At 38.5% G+C, this 15,989-nt stretch overlaps 1 protein-coding gene across 1 annotated transcript in view; it reads right to left on the bottom strand.

The window, feature by feature from the left end:
* The window catches only part of DIP2 (disco-interacting protein 2), a 635,079-nt gene that overhangs the window by 97,393 nt on the left and 521,697 nt on the right, over positions 1 to 15,989 (bottom strand). Inside the window, 1 exon segment of the mRNA XM_075305884.1 lies at positions 6,817 to 6,898. Within this exon segment, the coding sequence (XP_075161999.1) occupies positions 6,817 to 6,898 (82 nt within the window).

Raw genomic sequence — 15,989 nt, 5'->3', positions numbered from 1 at the left:
CACCAGTTAACACCAAGCACGCTATGAATTAATTTATGCTTTATAAACAATATTACAATTCAAGTGGGACATAGCTGACAATGCATTTCCCACCAGGTTAGGCAATGCATTGTCCGAATAACATCAACAAGCCACAGACGCTGACACAGCTACACGCGCCGATGACCGACAACCCAACACCCAACAACAAGGAACACTAGCCACGAGTGCAGAATATAGTATAAAGTCAGGGTAGCATTAAGAATTAGCGCTTTTTCGTATCAAACGTCCATAAATAAAGAACTCTGCTCATAAACGGAAGTTTGTGGCAGAAAAAAATATTTTTTTTAAACTTTCAATTTAAAGAAGTTTAATTGGCGCCCGAGCAGGGACGGGCACGATAACGAAAATAAGTCAAGTCTTCAGACGGGCCCCTTAGTAGTTTAAGTACAAAACGGAGTGAAGATATGCACAGCCCCTGAAGCTCGCGTTCGCGGACACAGTAGTTTTAGTGTAAAAATAAAAACAAAAAAATCTAAGCGGAGACATTTTCTATACAATACAAAATAAAAAGAACAATTTTATGAAGTGAAAGACTAAAAAAAAAAGGAAAACTAAATAATTTTAACAAAATTATAAGTGAAGACATTTTTTTAAATACAAAATAAAAAGAACAATTTTATGAAGTGAAAGATTAAAGAAAGGAAAATTAAATAATTCAAACACGGACATAAAAAAAAGGACAACACAAAAAATTTACAAAGTGAAAGATTAAAAAAAAAAAAGGAAAATTAAATAATTCAAACACGGACATAAAAAAAGACAAAACGTAAAATTTACAAAGTAATAATTTGTGAAGAAGAAGAGACTTTTGTGAATAAAATAAAAGGAAAAAAACTTTCGAGCATTGCAAACAAAAAAAAGCTTTTTCAAATTGCTATCTGAGAAGAAGGCGATCTTTACAACCTGAAGCAGCCATCACGGAGCAGCCACCACCAAATATGAGGATTATTAATACTAATGTAAGAATTTCAAATTCTGTACGATTATAACAAGATATTTTTGCAATATAAAATTTACAATTCATTAATTAATTAATTAATTAAGTAATAAATCCATTCTTCCGAAAATTTTATATAATTGATTAAAAAGAAAAATTGTCATATAAACTTATAAAAAAATAAATTTTCTGTTACATCTCTTTAACTATTAAAAATATTTTGCTCACGATGAATGAAACTATCGAGGAGATAACAAACAAGCTAGGCAATATAACTGTAAGCCGTTCTAATCCAGGGAATAATGTAGGGCTCAGTGATAGCCAGCGAGAGGAAATTACCAGGTTAGTGACTAGTATAATAACAGGACAGAATTTCAATACGGACGACGATTCTGACATACCTGTAGGATGCGTATCCTCGAGGTTGGAGGAACTAGACAGAGTGCCAGATATAGTTAAATCGATTAGGGAATTCTCTGGGAAACCAGGAGAATTTAGCTCTTGGAGGAAGTCCGTAGAAAGGGTCTTTGAGCTTTATTCGTCACTCAAAGGAACCGGCAGGTACTACGCCATTATTCACACTATCCGTACGAAAATCGTTGGAGACGCTGATACGGCTTTAGAATCGTATCGAACTCCCCTTGACTGGAATAAAATACGAAAATGCCTTATGGCCCATTATTCGGACAGAAGGGACATAGGGACGCTCGAGTATCAGATGAACGTCCTATGTCAAGGGCATAAAACCGTTACTGAATTCTACCAGGAAGTGTATCAGATGTTATCTCTGATTTTGGATAAAATATCCTGTTTGGAATTAGATAATAACAGCCTCAAGGCAATGACGGACACCTATCGCGAAAAAGCTCTCGATACATTTATTCGAGGACTTAACGGCGATCTCCCTAAACTCCTCAGCGTAACGGAGCCGACATCCCTACCGCAAGCATTGCATTTGTGCATGAAACTAGACAATATGACGTTTAGAAGAGAATATGCTCACAAAGGATCGCGTAGAGACGATGTAAAATTGGCTGGGCCTGGAAATAGAAAGTTCTATCCAGAACTGGCTAATATTCCAACAAATCGCTGGAGGAATACTCCAATAGCCCAACAGAATAATTCCAATGCGTTCCCTAAACCACAAGTAATTCCTTTCAATTCTTTTAATCAAAGAAACCACCATCAGACCCAATCCTATCAACCTAGACCACAATTCCCTAGACCAAATAATTTTTCAGGACATCCCTTCCAACGTGCTCAGAGGCAACCAGAACCCATGGATGTCGATACATCCATGCAGATGAGACCTCAACAAGTTTATAAAAGACCTGCGCAGTCTTCCGTGCAAGCGCCGGTTAATAAAATCCAACGTAACTTTCACGTGAATATCGGAAACACCGATAATGAAATTCTCGAAGATGACCATTTACATGGGCCAACGGAAAATATAAACGAGTATCCTGAATATTATGACGAGACAGATTTGACAAACGAAGACAATGGACCAGACGACATTCCGTCCGATTTCTTAGATGTCCATTTTTTAGATTAGGGCGTTCCTCGCTGCCTTACTTCCAGGCCAGACTGAGGAACGGAAAAATTATAGAATTTTTATTGGACACCGGAAGCAGCAAGAATTATATAAAACCAGAACTCGTCAAAAATCCGAGGAAAAATACCGAATCCTTTAATGTACACTCTGTAGGAGGAGAGGTAGAAATCTCGGAACATACATTCATAAGCCTATTCGGTAGCGGCGAAAATCCTATTAAATTTTTCTTATTACCTGGCTTAAAGTCATTCGATGCAATACTAGGTAATGACAGTATGAAGGAACTGTCAGTGGTCATTCACACGGCAGAAGACTTCTTTGTGATGAAAAATGGTAAGAAAGTCGCTATTAAGCAGCGGATATCCAGAAATGTCAATAAATTACAACTACTAGCCGACCACGCGTCAGAGACACAAAAGAGGTCGTTACAGAGTATTGCTCATCGACATCGCAATCTCTTTTCGGACCCAGATGAAAAATTGACATACACCAGCGTCGTGGTAGGTGAGATAAGGACTACTAACGAGTCACCTATTTATGCGAAGAGTTACCCCTACCCAATGGCTTTAAAAGAAGTTGTCGAGACAGAGATCAACCGCCTTTTGCGTGATGGTATAATAAGGCCCTCGAGATCTCCCTACAACTCTCCAATATGGATAGTGCCGAAGAAGGAGGATAGCTCTGGTAATAGGAAGTACAGACTCGTGGTTGACTTTCGAAAACTTAATTCCGTTACGATACCCGATAAGTATCCTATTCCCGAGGTTACGGAAGTTTTATCCAACCTGGGAGGAAACCCGTACTTTACCGTTATAGATTTAAAAAGTGGATTCCACCAGATTCCACTCAGAGAGCAGGATAAACAGAAAACTGCCTTTTCCATAAATAATGGTAAATATGAATTCAACAGGCTACCGTTCGGCTTAAAGAATGCTCCGGCAATATTCCAACGAACGCTGGATGATATTCTTAGGAACTGTATTGGGAAATTCTGCTTCGTATACGTTGATGATATCATAATTTTCAGCAAGGACGAAGCATCTCATATTAGACACATCGACGAGGTGTTCAGAATACTCGAAGATTCCAATATGAAAATACAACTTGAAAAATGTTCGTTTTTCAGAAATGAGGTAGAGTTCTTAGGATTCGTCGTATCAAAGGATGGCATCAGGACCAACCCGAAGAAGGTTGAGGCAATTACAAAATGCGCCATCCCGAAGACACTTAAGGAGCTTCGTTCCTTTCTTGGACTGTCCGGCTACTATAGACGATTCGTAAGAGGCTATGCCGATATAGCAAAACCTCTAACACAATTGCTCAGAGGAGAGGAAGGACGAATTTCGAAAAACGCTTCTAGCCAAATACCGGTGACCTTGGATGAAAATGCCGTAAAATCGTTTAACGAACTTCGGAATGCTCTAATATCTCAAGACGTTCTACTATCGTACCCCAATTTCGAAGAGGAATTCGAACTAACGACCGACGCATCAAACGTGGCGTTAGGAGCGGTCCTAAGCCAAAAAGGGAAACCAATAGCTTTTATCTCTAGAACGTTGGGAAGGTCCGAAGAGAATTATGCGACGAATGAAAGGGAAATGCTGGCCATAATATGGGCCTTGACATCCCTAAAAAATTACTTATACGGAACAAGGAAGGTGATTATCTACACCGATCATCAACCCTTGACTTATGCATTGAGTAATAAAAATACTAACTCGAAAATGAAGAGATGGAAGTGCATTCTAGAGGAGTACAATTACGAATTGCGATATAAGCCAGGAAAGCAAAACATAGTGGCAGATGCGCTATCAAGAATGACACAAGTCAATTCACTGACACCTACGCAGCACAGTGCAGAGAGCTCATCCGAGAATCTCATACCTAGCGTAGAAACCCCTATTAATGTGTTTAGGAATCAAATTCTCTTAAATATGGGCGAAACCTCATCATACCAATTTAAGATTATTTTCCCAGGATTTCATAGACATATTATAACTGAACCTCGTTATACTGGACAGAAACTACTCAATATTCTGAAAAGATATTTGAATCCATCAGTCATCAACGGAATTAAGACGCCTGAAAACGTTATGGGACTTATTCAAGAAATATACCCGGAAAATTTCATTCACTATAAATGTCGGTTTACTCAAATGATCGTGGAGGATATCATATCCGACAACGATCAAGAGAATATAATTATCGAAACTCACAACAGGGCACATCGAAATGATAAGGAAAACAAAATCCAAATCCTGGAGAAATATTATTTCCCAGGCATGACTAATAAAATTAAAAGAGTCACTAAGTTGTGTTCAGTCTGTAAAAAGAGTAAATATGAGAGGCACCCTAACGAACCTCGATTGGGCGAGACTCCAATTCCCAAATATCCCGGCCACATCATTCACTTAGACATATGTTACACGCCCAAATTAGAGAGAGGGTGTATCGCCATAAGGTAGCCACATTTGATGAGTTGCTAGCAGATGCGAGAGAGGCCGAGCAGGTATTCGTGAACGCAAGGTGGTGAACTCTGAGGATGGTGAAGGAGGTCCCCAGGGCGGTCCTAAAAGGTGTACATTTTGTCGAAAGAAGGGACACCTCTCTGAGAACTGTTTCAAGCGGAAGAATGTTGTCACCGAAGCCGCGGCGGAAGCCAAAGCCGATGCTTTAAAACCGAAATTAGCATGCTATGGTTGCAGATCAAACTGTCCAAAATGTAGTAAAATACCACGTAAGAGCGCTACGGTGGCTGTAAGTTTCAACTCTTTGGGAATGTGGTTAATGTTGAGCTTTTCGGCGTGCCTGGTCAAGCATTTTTCGACTCCGGTGCCAAGACAAGTGTTGCCAGTTCTAATTTGAAGCGAATCATGGAGTACAAAGGTTGTGAATTCGAGACGGTGGATTGCCAAACAACACTGGCCGACAGATCAACGAACGTTCGAAAATTCCTGACAACTATTTGCAAGATCGTCTCAATATAAAGTTTCTCATATTTCCTGAAGATAAAAACAATCGTACTCTCCTTGGGACAGATTTTATGGAACAAGCCCAAATATGGGTCAGAGGTTCTGGCATTTTGAAGGATGTCCATCCCAAGTTTTCGATTTTGAAGAAGAGTGGCCCTTGGAGCTAAACTTGTTCGAAACCATTAAGGTAGTAGATTCACGACCCAAGCGTAAACCAGAGGTAGTTCCAACAGAGAGGACTGAATCAAAGTTTGTGACACCTAAAAGAGTCTGTCAAAACTATGTATCGGACTTCGATCGAGTCCATTCAATTGTGCATGAAGAACTTCAGATGAAAAAGCTTTCAGCAAGATGCGTGCCGCATTTGCTAACAGTCGATCAAAAACGCATAAGAATGAACATTTCTCAAGCTTGTTCGGATCGTTTTAAGCGAAATAACATGGATTTTAAGCGTCGTTTCATAACTGTTGATGAAACATGGATCCACCACTATACTCCAGAGACAAAAGAGCAATCCAAACAATGGATTGAAGCTGGAGGAAGTGCCCCAAAGAAGGTAAAAACAATTCAATCGGCTGGTAAGGTTATGGCAACGGTTTTTTGGGACTTCAAAGGTATTTTATTGATTGAATATCTGCAAAAGGGTAAAACAATAAATTCAGGGTACTATTGCAACCTCTTGGATCAATTAAATGTACAAATTCGAGAAAAACGTCCTGGCTTACAACAGAAAAAATAATTTTCATCAAGACAACGCACCGGCGCACAAGAGTGTTTTAACAATGGCTAAAATCAACGAATTAACGTACGAGTTGCTTGACCACCCACCTTATTCTCCTAATTTAGATCCCAGTGACTTTTACTTGTTCCCAAATCTAAAAAAATTCCCTGCTGGCAAGCGTTTTACCTCAAATGAGGATGCAACTACAGTTGTAAACCACTATTTTGAAGACTTTGAGGAAAACTATTTTAATCAAGGGATAGAATTGCTAGAAAAGCGTTGGAATAAGTGTATTGAAGTTTCAGGAGATTATATTGAAAAATAAAATATTTTTGAACAATTAACTATTCTCTTTCATTGATAGGCTAAGAAGTTTCCGAACCGCCCTCGTACTTCGCATCTCACAGAACATATTAAAACACGTCCAACCTCTATCTACGTGTCAATTCCAACATGATGATCTGTTCTTTTCATAGTAATTCTAGTGAAAAAAATGATAACGTCGTATCGGACCGACTTACCCAAGTGTATTAATATAGCTTTAAATTTCACGCCTTCAGATGATATGAACAATGTAATAAAAACTTACCTTTGGAATTCAGAAGAGTGAATAAAATATGATCCGGAGATGTAGTTGCTCGCCAGCGTAAAACACCAGTTATAAGTTGATGCTGGAAAAAGAAAAATAATTCAGTTTGTAAAAGGAATTTAATACACGTATAAAAAAGTATTTTTTTATATGCTCCGCTGTAAAAACAATGTCTTTCGAGCTGCATTTTTAGCACAATATTTTTAACTACAAAATACCGTATAATGTTTGGGACACATATGTAATCCTTTCACTACCGAAATAAACCTAATGTTAAAAACTTTTATTTTTCTTCTGTTTTTACTTGTACTAACAGTAAAACAAAAATTGTACTTCAAGAGCTATATGAGCTTGTTCTACAAACTTGATATTTTTCAAAGTGTGAGAAAAAATAAAAAAGAACCCGAAAAAGTATCAGCTATAGTTTTTGTATAAATGTCCATTTACTAGAAACATACAGTAGACAAATTGTCTCAAATTTTCGTATTTTTCGTTTATTGTTAAAGAAGTTTATATAAGTGTATTTTAGACCTTACAATATTTATAGCTTTAGATTAAAGCCTCTAATTTAAAATAACATCGAGAAGTAAATCAAAACTAAGTGGGACAATAGAATTTGGTTTCTATTTCGAATGTCCTTCTAAGTGGACATCGGTAGTGAAAGGTTTAAAAGGTTTTAATGCAAAAATTTCATAAGCTTAAGTATACATATTATTTTATATTTGTATACTAAAATGTGTATTCGGAGAAAAGAAAATAGAGCGGAAAAGAGAATATACGTTAACGAACAATGATAGGATAGGTTAAAGTGGCAGCCCGATTAAGTTTCAGGCTCACTTAGACTATTAAGTCCATTGTAATACTACATTAACTAAAAGTTCCTATTACATATGGGCACTTCTAGTTTTATCCGCTGAACCTTCTCGATTATTTTCTACTGCTGAAAGAATCAGATTGTTTCAAAAACATTAGCAGATTGCTTAAGTTAACGTTTTCCAGGTCCGCCAGTAATCTAAAATTCCCTAAAATTCGCTTACGCCTTACACAAAATGCAGGACACTCACACAAAAGATGTTTAATTGATTCCTTTTCTTCTGCATAATGACCGCCCATACAGTAGTCATTATACTTCGCGCCAATAGATTTTGCAAATTCGCCTATCAGGCAGCGGCCCGTTATAGCAGATACCAGGAGTGATATCTGACGTCTTGAGAACACTAGCATATCTAGTTTGCGGTTTATGTTTAAATGGGACCATATTTCCTTGGTGTCGTTACAACCCTTGCAATTCTCCCAACGAACATTTGCCATCATAACAGCCTTCTCATGCAGCAAGAGCTTGCTGGTAGCCAGAGGTATATCAACAGATTCTAGTTAATCTGGAATATTTTAGGTAGTTTCTAGTTTATTGAATAACAATACAGTGATCTTTTCGCTGTTCGAAGTTCCAGATCTTTAGAATATACTCCGAAATCATCCAATTTGGAGCCATCAGTGAAGAAATCTATATATCGTTTACTCCCAGGGGTTTGTGTGCACTACGCATCACTGTTGAGAGAGTTTCAAACTTTTCGTCAAAAAGTGGTTTCGCCAGAGTGTAGTCCACTACGTTAGACGTATCTTGCATTATTTTGAGGATCGAACTGTGACCGTACCATTTTTTCGAACGCAGCGATAGATCGCGCAGCCGTTGTTGCTGCTGACTATTGGCCAAATGGCTGGCAATCCCACAAGACCAAAATCCCATTATTAACAAGTAAGGAAAGTCTAAAGTCGGGCGGGGCCGACTATATTATACCCTGCACCACTTTGTAGATCTAAATTTTCGATACCATATAACATCCGTGTTGGATGCTATATATAAAGGTTTGTCCCAAATACATAAATTTAAATATCACTCGATCTGGACAGAATTTGATAGACTTCTACAAAATCTATAGACTCAAAACTTAAGTCGGCTAATGCACTAGGGTAGAACACAATGTTAGTAAAAAACAAGTAAGTAAAGTCTAAAGTCGGGCGGGGCCGACAATATATACCCTTCACCCCTATGTAGGCCAAAATTTGTGTTACCATCTCAACTATTTCACATTTGCTGGAAGCTATACAAAGGAGACAATTTTTTTACTTCTACAAGATCTCTAGAATTAAAATTTAAATCGGCTAACGCTATCCAGTTAATTGGAGGAAACTTCCATTGAAAATGTCTAAAATGTGTAACAGTATTTCCCCAACTCTGGTGTACGTAACAGGTTGGCTGATAAGTCACCGGTCTGACACATAGATGGCGTCGCTAGTATTAAATGCATATTATTTTTATATAGTACCAACCTTCAAATGATTCGCGTCAAAATTTGACGTCTGTAAGTCAATTAGTTTGTGAGATAGAGAGCGAAAAAAGGAATTTCGTGTTTTGATAAAATACTGTTTTCTGAAGGGAAAAAATACGGTGAAAGCAAAAACTTGGCTTGATAATGAGTTTCCGGACTCTGCCCCAGGGAAATCAACAATAATTGGTTGGTATGCAAAATTCAAGCGTGGTGAAATGAGCACGGAGGATGGTGAACGCAGTGGACGCCCGAAAGATGTGGTTACCGACGAAAACATCAAAAAAATCCACAAAATGATTTTGAATGACCTAAAATGAAGTTGATTGAGATAGCAGAGGCCTTAAAGATATCAAAGGAAGGTGTTGGTCATATCATTCATGAATATTTGGATATGCGGAAGCTCTGTGCAAAATGGGTGCCGCGCGAGCTCACATTTGACCAAAAACAACGTGTTGATGATTCTGGGCGGTGTTGCAGCTGTTAACTCGTAATACACCCGAGTTTTCCGTCGATATGTGACAATGGATGAAACATGGCTCCATCACTACACTTCTGAGTCCAATCGACAGTCGGCTGAGTGGACAGCGACCGGTGAACCGTCTCCGAAGCGTGGAAAGACTCAAAAGTCCGCTGGCAACGTAATGGCCTCTGTTTTTTTGGGATGCGCATGGAATAATTTTTATCGATTATCTTGAGAAGGGAAAAACCATCAACAGTGACTATTATATGGCGTTATTGGAGCGTTTGAATGTCGAAATCGCGGCAAAACGGCCCCATATGAAGAAAAAAGTGTTGTTCCACCAAGACAACGCACCGTACCACAAGTCATTGAGATCGATGGCAAAAATTCATGAATTGGGCTTCGAACCGCCCCCCCCCCCCCACCGTATTCTCCAGATCTGGCCCCCAGCGACTTTTTATTGTTCTCAGACCTCAATTCTGCTCTCTATACGAAATTTCACGTAAATGGGAGTATAACTTTGGCCCCCTGGTCATATGAGTGCAAATCGGACGGAAGATATATATGGGAGCCATATCTAAATCTGAACCGATTTCAACCAAATTTGGCACAATTACCGACACTACTAAACGTACTCCTTGTGCCAAATTTGAAGCAAATAACGGCAAAACCCTGGATTTTGAGGCCATATAAGTTTAAATCGGATGAAAGATATATATGGGAGCTATATCTAAATCTGAATCGATTTTGACCATATTTGGCACATACAATAGTATCGTTAAAAGTACCGCTTGTGCAAAATTTTAAGTAAGCCAGGGCAAAACTCTGGCTTTTGAGACCATATAAGTCCAAATCAGGCGAAAGATATATATGTGAGCTATATCTAAATCTGAACCGATTTAAACAAAATTTGACACACTTAACGATACTATTAAACGTACCCCTTGTGCAAAATTTGAAGCAAATCACGGCAAAACTCTGGCATTTGTGGCCATATAAGTTCAAATCGGACGAAAGATATATATAGGAGCTATATCTAAATTTAAACCGATTTCAATCAAATTTACCAAGCATTGGTAGAATGTCAATTCTACCCTCTGTGCAAAATTTCACGGAGATCGGTAGTAAACTTTGGCCTCTGTGGTCATATGAGTCTAAATCGGACGGAAGATATATATGGGAGCTATATCTAAATCTGAACCGATTTGGCTGATATTTTGCAAGATTTTCGAGATTCATAAAATATTTGGATGTACGGTATTTCAAGAAAATCGGTTGATAAACAAGCTAACTATGACCAAATCGGGGATAAATATATACGGCAGCTATATCTAAATCTGAACCAATAGCGATTGTCTCTGTCCCAAGAAACGGCCCTATGCCAAATTTGAAGACGATCGGACTTAGCTTACTTTGTGCACAAAATTACATATACAGACAGACGGACAGACAGACAGACGGACATCGCTAAATCGACTCAGAATTTAATTCTAAGCCGATCGGTATACTAAAAGATGGGTCTATGACCACTATTTCTTGGCGTTACATACAAATGCACAAACTTATTATACCCTGTACCACAGTAGTGGTGAAGGGTATAAATATGGGAAACATTTAAATCTGAAGAAATTTTAAGGAAACTTCGCAAAAGTTTATTTATGATTTATCGCTCGATATATATGTTTTAGAAGATGAGGAAAATTAGAGTCATTTTTACAACTTTTCGACTAAGCAGTGGCGATTGTACAAGGAAAATGTTGGTATTTTGACCATTTTTGTCCAAATCAGAAAAACATATATATGGGAGCTATATCTAAATCTGAACCGATTTCAACCAAATTTGGCACGCATAGCTACAATGCTAATTCTACTCCCTGTGCAAAATTTCAACTAAATCGGAGTTAAAAATTGGCCTCTGTGTTCATATGAGTGTAAATCGGGCGAAAGCTATATATGGGAGCTATATCTAAATCTGAACCGATTTCAATAAAATTTGGCACACTTGGTTAGGTTAGGTTAGGTTAAAGTGGCAGCCCGATTAAATTTCAGGCTCACTTAGACTATTCAGTCCATTGTGATACCACATTTAACTAAAAGTACCTATTACATATGGGCACTTCTAGTCTTAGCCACTGAACCTTCTCTATTATTTACTTTTGTGGAACCACCCAGATTGCTCCAAAAACATTAATAAACTGCTTAAGTTAACGTTTTCCAGGTCAGCCAGTAATCTAAAGCTATATGCTCCTAAAATTCACTTACGCCTTACACAAAAAGCAGGACACTCACACAAGAGGTGTTTAATTGATTCCTTTTCCTCCACATCATGACAGCTTATACAATAGACATTATACTTCGCACCTATAGTTTTTGCAAATTCGCCTACGACCCGTTATAGCAGATGTCAGGAGTGCTATCTGACGGTTTGAGAACACTAGCATATCTAGTGTGCGGATTAAGTTTAAATGGGGCCATATTTGCTTGGTGTCGTTACAACCCTTGCAATTTTCCCATCGAACATTGGCCATCATAACAGCCTTCTCACGCAGTAAGAGCTTGCAGGTGGCCAGAGGCATACCAACAGATTCTAGTTCCACTGGAATATGTAAGGTAGTTCCTAGCCTTGCTAACACATCTGCTTCGCAGTTCCCCGGTATGTTCCTATGGCCAGGCACCCATATTAGGTGAATATTGTACTGCTCAGCCATCTCGTTGAGAGATTTGCGGCAGTCTATGGCCGTTTTCGAGTTAAGGAACACAGAGTCCAAGGATTTTATTCACCACCTCTCTTATTGCCAATATTTCAGCCTGAAAAACACTACAGTGATTAGGTAATCTTTTCGCTATTCGAATTTCCTGATCTTTAGAATATACTCCGAACCCCACTTGTCCATTCAATTTGGAGCCATCAGTATAGAAATCTATATATCTTTTATTCCCCGGGGTCTGTGTACACCACGCCTCACTTTTGGGAATTAGAGTTTCAAACTTTTTGTCGAAAAGTGGTTTTGCCAGGGTGTAATCCACTACGTTAGGCACATCTGGCATTACTTTGAGGACCGAACTATGACCGTACATTTTTTCCGACCACAGCGATAGCTCGCGCAACCGCACAGCCGTTGTTGCAGCTGACTGTTTGGCCAAAATGTCTAAAGGCAATAGATGTAGCATGACATTAAGGGAGTCTGTTCCTGTCTTACTAAATGCGCCTGAGATACATAAGCTCGCCATACGCTGAACTTTATCTAAACAAGTCGGTTTCTGAAGTGCCGGCCACCAGACTACAACACCATATAGCATTATAGGTCTAACTACTGCCGTGTATAGCCAATGCACAATTTTTGGTCTTAGTCCCCACTTTTTCCCTATTGCCTTTTTGCACGAGTACAAAGCTACCGTGGCTTTTCTCGCCCTCTCTTCAATATTAAGCCTAAAATTCAGCTTCCTGTCCAAAATAACGCCAAGGTATTTTGCACACTCACCAAAAGGAATTTCAGTACCACCTAAGGAAATGGGCCTAACCGTGGGAGTTTTGCGATCTTTGCAGTACATGACTAGTTCTGTCTTTGCTGGATTTACACCAAGACCATAATCTTTCGCCCATTTCTCAGTCATCCGGAGAGCTCTCTGTATAATATCTCTGATTGTGGATGGGAATTTTCCCCTGACTGCTAGCGCCACATCATCTGCGTATGCCACCACTTTTATCCTTTCTTTTTCTAGGGAAACCAGAAGGTTGTTTATAGCAACATTCCAAAGAATAGGTGATAGAACTGCTCCTTGGGGAGTGCCTCTGTTCACATACCTTTGTATGTTTGCTTGCCCTAGTGTGGCTGAAATACGTCTCTTTATTAGAAGTTCGTCTAACAGCCTAAGTATACCTGGATCAACATTCAGAGTTGTCAGTCCATTTAATATCGAGCTCGGATGGACATTATTGAACGCCCCTTCGATGTCTAGAAACGCCACGATTGTGTATTCTTTGACAGATAGCTTTCAATAAAGCTGACTAGTTCATGCAATGCGGTCTCAGTAGACCTGCCCTTCGAGTATGCATGCTGTCGTTTCGAGAACAAACTTGAATCCACGCTAGTTCTAAGATACATGTCTATCATCCTCTCCAGGGTCTTAAGTAGGAATGAGGATAAGCTGATTGGTCGGAAATCCTTCGCACTCGAGTGAGAGGCTTTTCCTGCTTTAGGTATGAAGACGACTTTTGTTTCCCTCCATTTTCTGGAGGGAAACAAAAGTTTACACATCGTTTATATATCACCGTCAACCAGGGGATAATTCTTTCAGACACTGCCTGTAACTCCGCCGGAGTAATTCCATCAGGTCCGGGGGATTTGAATGGTCCAAAGCTATTTAGCGCCCATCTTATTCTAGTTTCCGATACAATTTCCTCGACAGGAAACGACCGCTGAGCAACTGTGGCACCGCCAGTACATGGTTCAACCGTCTGATTTCCAGGAAAATGTGTGTCCAATAGTACCTCCAGCGTCTCCTCACTGGACGTTGTCCAATTGCCCTCCGATGTTTTAATGAAACCTGGAGCGGAGTTGGTGGATGCTAGAACCTTCCGTAGTCTGGAAGCCTCTGACGTATTCTCAATACTGCTACAGTAATCATCCCAAGAGTTTTGTTGAGACCTTCTCAGTTCTCGTTTATATGCTCTCAGATTCATCTTGTAAGTGTCCCAATCCTCCGGAGCTCTTGTGGACTTTGCTTTGTTAAAGAGCTTCCTGCAGGATTTCCTCATATTACTTAACTCCGTAGTCCACCATGGCGACCGATTTTTTCCCCTTGGCTTTCCTCTAGGGCAAGCAGCTTTCAGTGAAATGTTGAAGGCCTTAGTAATCCGCTCCACGTGTTCGATATCTTGCACAGTGCTCATATTTGTCTCCGGCATTTCCGGTATCATCAAATTGAACGATTCCCTATACCTATTCCAATCAGCTTTCCTAACATTTGGCGGAAATATGGTCTTTGGAGTACGAACAGCCAATCTGAAACTGATGTAGCGATGATCTGAGAAGTTATGGTGGTGAACGTACTTTTAATCCACACTGTGCTCGCTTCAAATTTATTATTATTTACTTCATTCATGTTTAGCTGTCTATTTGTTATATTACATATGTGATGATGGTAAATGCAACAGAATTTGTTTGAAGGGAAATCTATCTCAGAAGGAATCTGCATCTCATATATAATACGACCTGCTTGCTTATGGCAATGTTGTGTGTATATATGCTTGCTGCTACACAGAAAAAAAAGTGTCTCGTAAATTTAAGAAGATTTTTACAATAATTTATTACAAGAATTTTCCAGAATTTTAGTTCATTTTTCGTATCTTCAACGAAAATTAACTACTCGAAAGGAAATTTTACAAATTCTAAGTAGCAATCGTTTAGTTCATGGCCTACAAAATACGATGGACATTTCCTTAAAAAATTTCTTAACTGGTAGTTAAAAATTCGTTTGTCATGTTATAAATCTACTTGTGAAATGTAAAGTATTTTCTAAATAATAAGTGCAATTTACTATAAGATTTTTTTGTATGAGAAAATATTTTTTTACGAAAAATGAACTTGAAAGTGGATAGGAATTTCTTACTGACAATTCCTATAGTTAATAATTGTTGGTAAAAAATTACCCAATGAAATATTTTTAGTTCACATGTAATTAAATTTATAGACATTTTCGTCAAAAATGGTAGATAACATTTCATGAAAATTTTGCAAATTTTAACTTAAACGTTTCATCGTTCATAAACTGGTGTGCCTTTACGAATATTATTCTTAGAGTAAATTGTCAGCAGATGCTATGAACTAATGCATAGTACATAGATCTTTATCGGCATAGTGGAATGAGATTAATGTAAAGATGATGTTACTTGAGTTTTGTTGTGTATACATGAGCGTGGGGTTGTTTTTATTTTTGTCCATTTAGTGGTTTGTGTGTGTGTGTTTGTTATTCGCGGATGGTTTATTTGGCTGGATGAGGTGTTGTTTTCAATAAAGGCACATGTGTTTTTGTTGTTGTAGGAATGTTTTGGCTTTGCTTGGTTTTGTTTGGCATGCTTCAGTTGTATAGTTGGCGTTGGCGTGGGCTGTTGCATTTTTTAAGTAGGTATGCAACAAGGGAATATAAAGGCATGGAATATTTTGGAATTTTGAGACATATATTGGTGTTTGTGTATTAAACCTTTTAAATGAAAGTTATTAATATTTTATCGGTAGTTTAGAAAAAAGTTATTACGAATATTTAGGAAAATATGTTGAAATTGAAAGTGTATTGAAATTTTCATTATTCTATATAAAAATTAATATTCAATTCCAGATGAATGTGAAAAATTTTTGTTATATCTCAGCGTATAGTTTATT

The sequence above is a fragment of the Haematobia irritans genome, chromosome 4 (genome assembly GCF_050003625.1).
Source record: "Haematobia irritans isolate KBUSLIRL chromosome 4, ASM5000362v1, whole genome shotgun sequence".
NCBI lineage: Eukaryota > Metazoa > Arthropoda > Insecta > Diptera > Muscidae > Haematobia > Haematobia irritans.
This window is presented reverse-complemented; position numbering and strand designations above follow the sequence as displayed.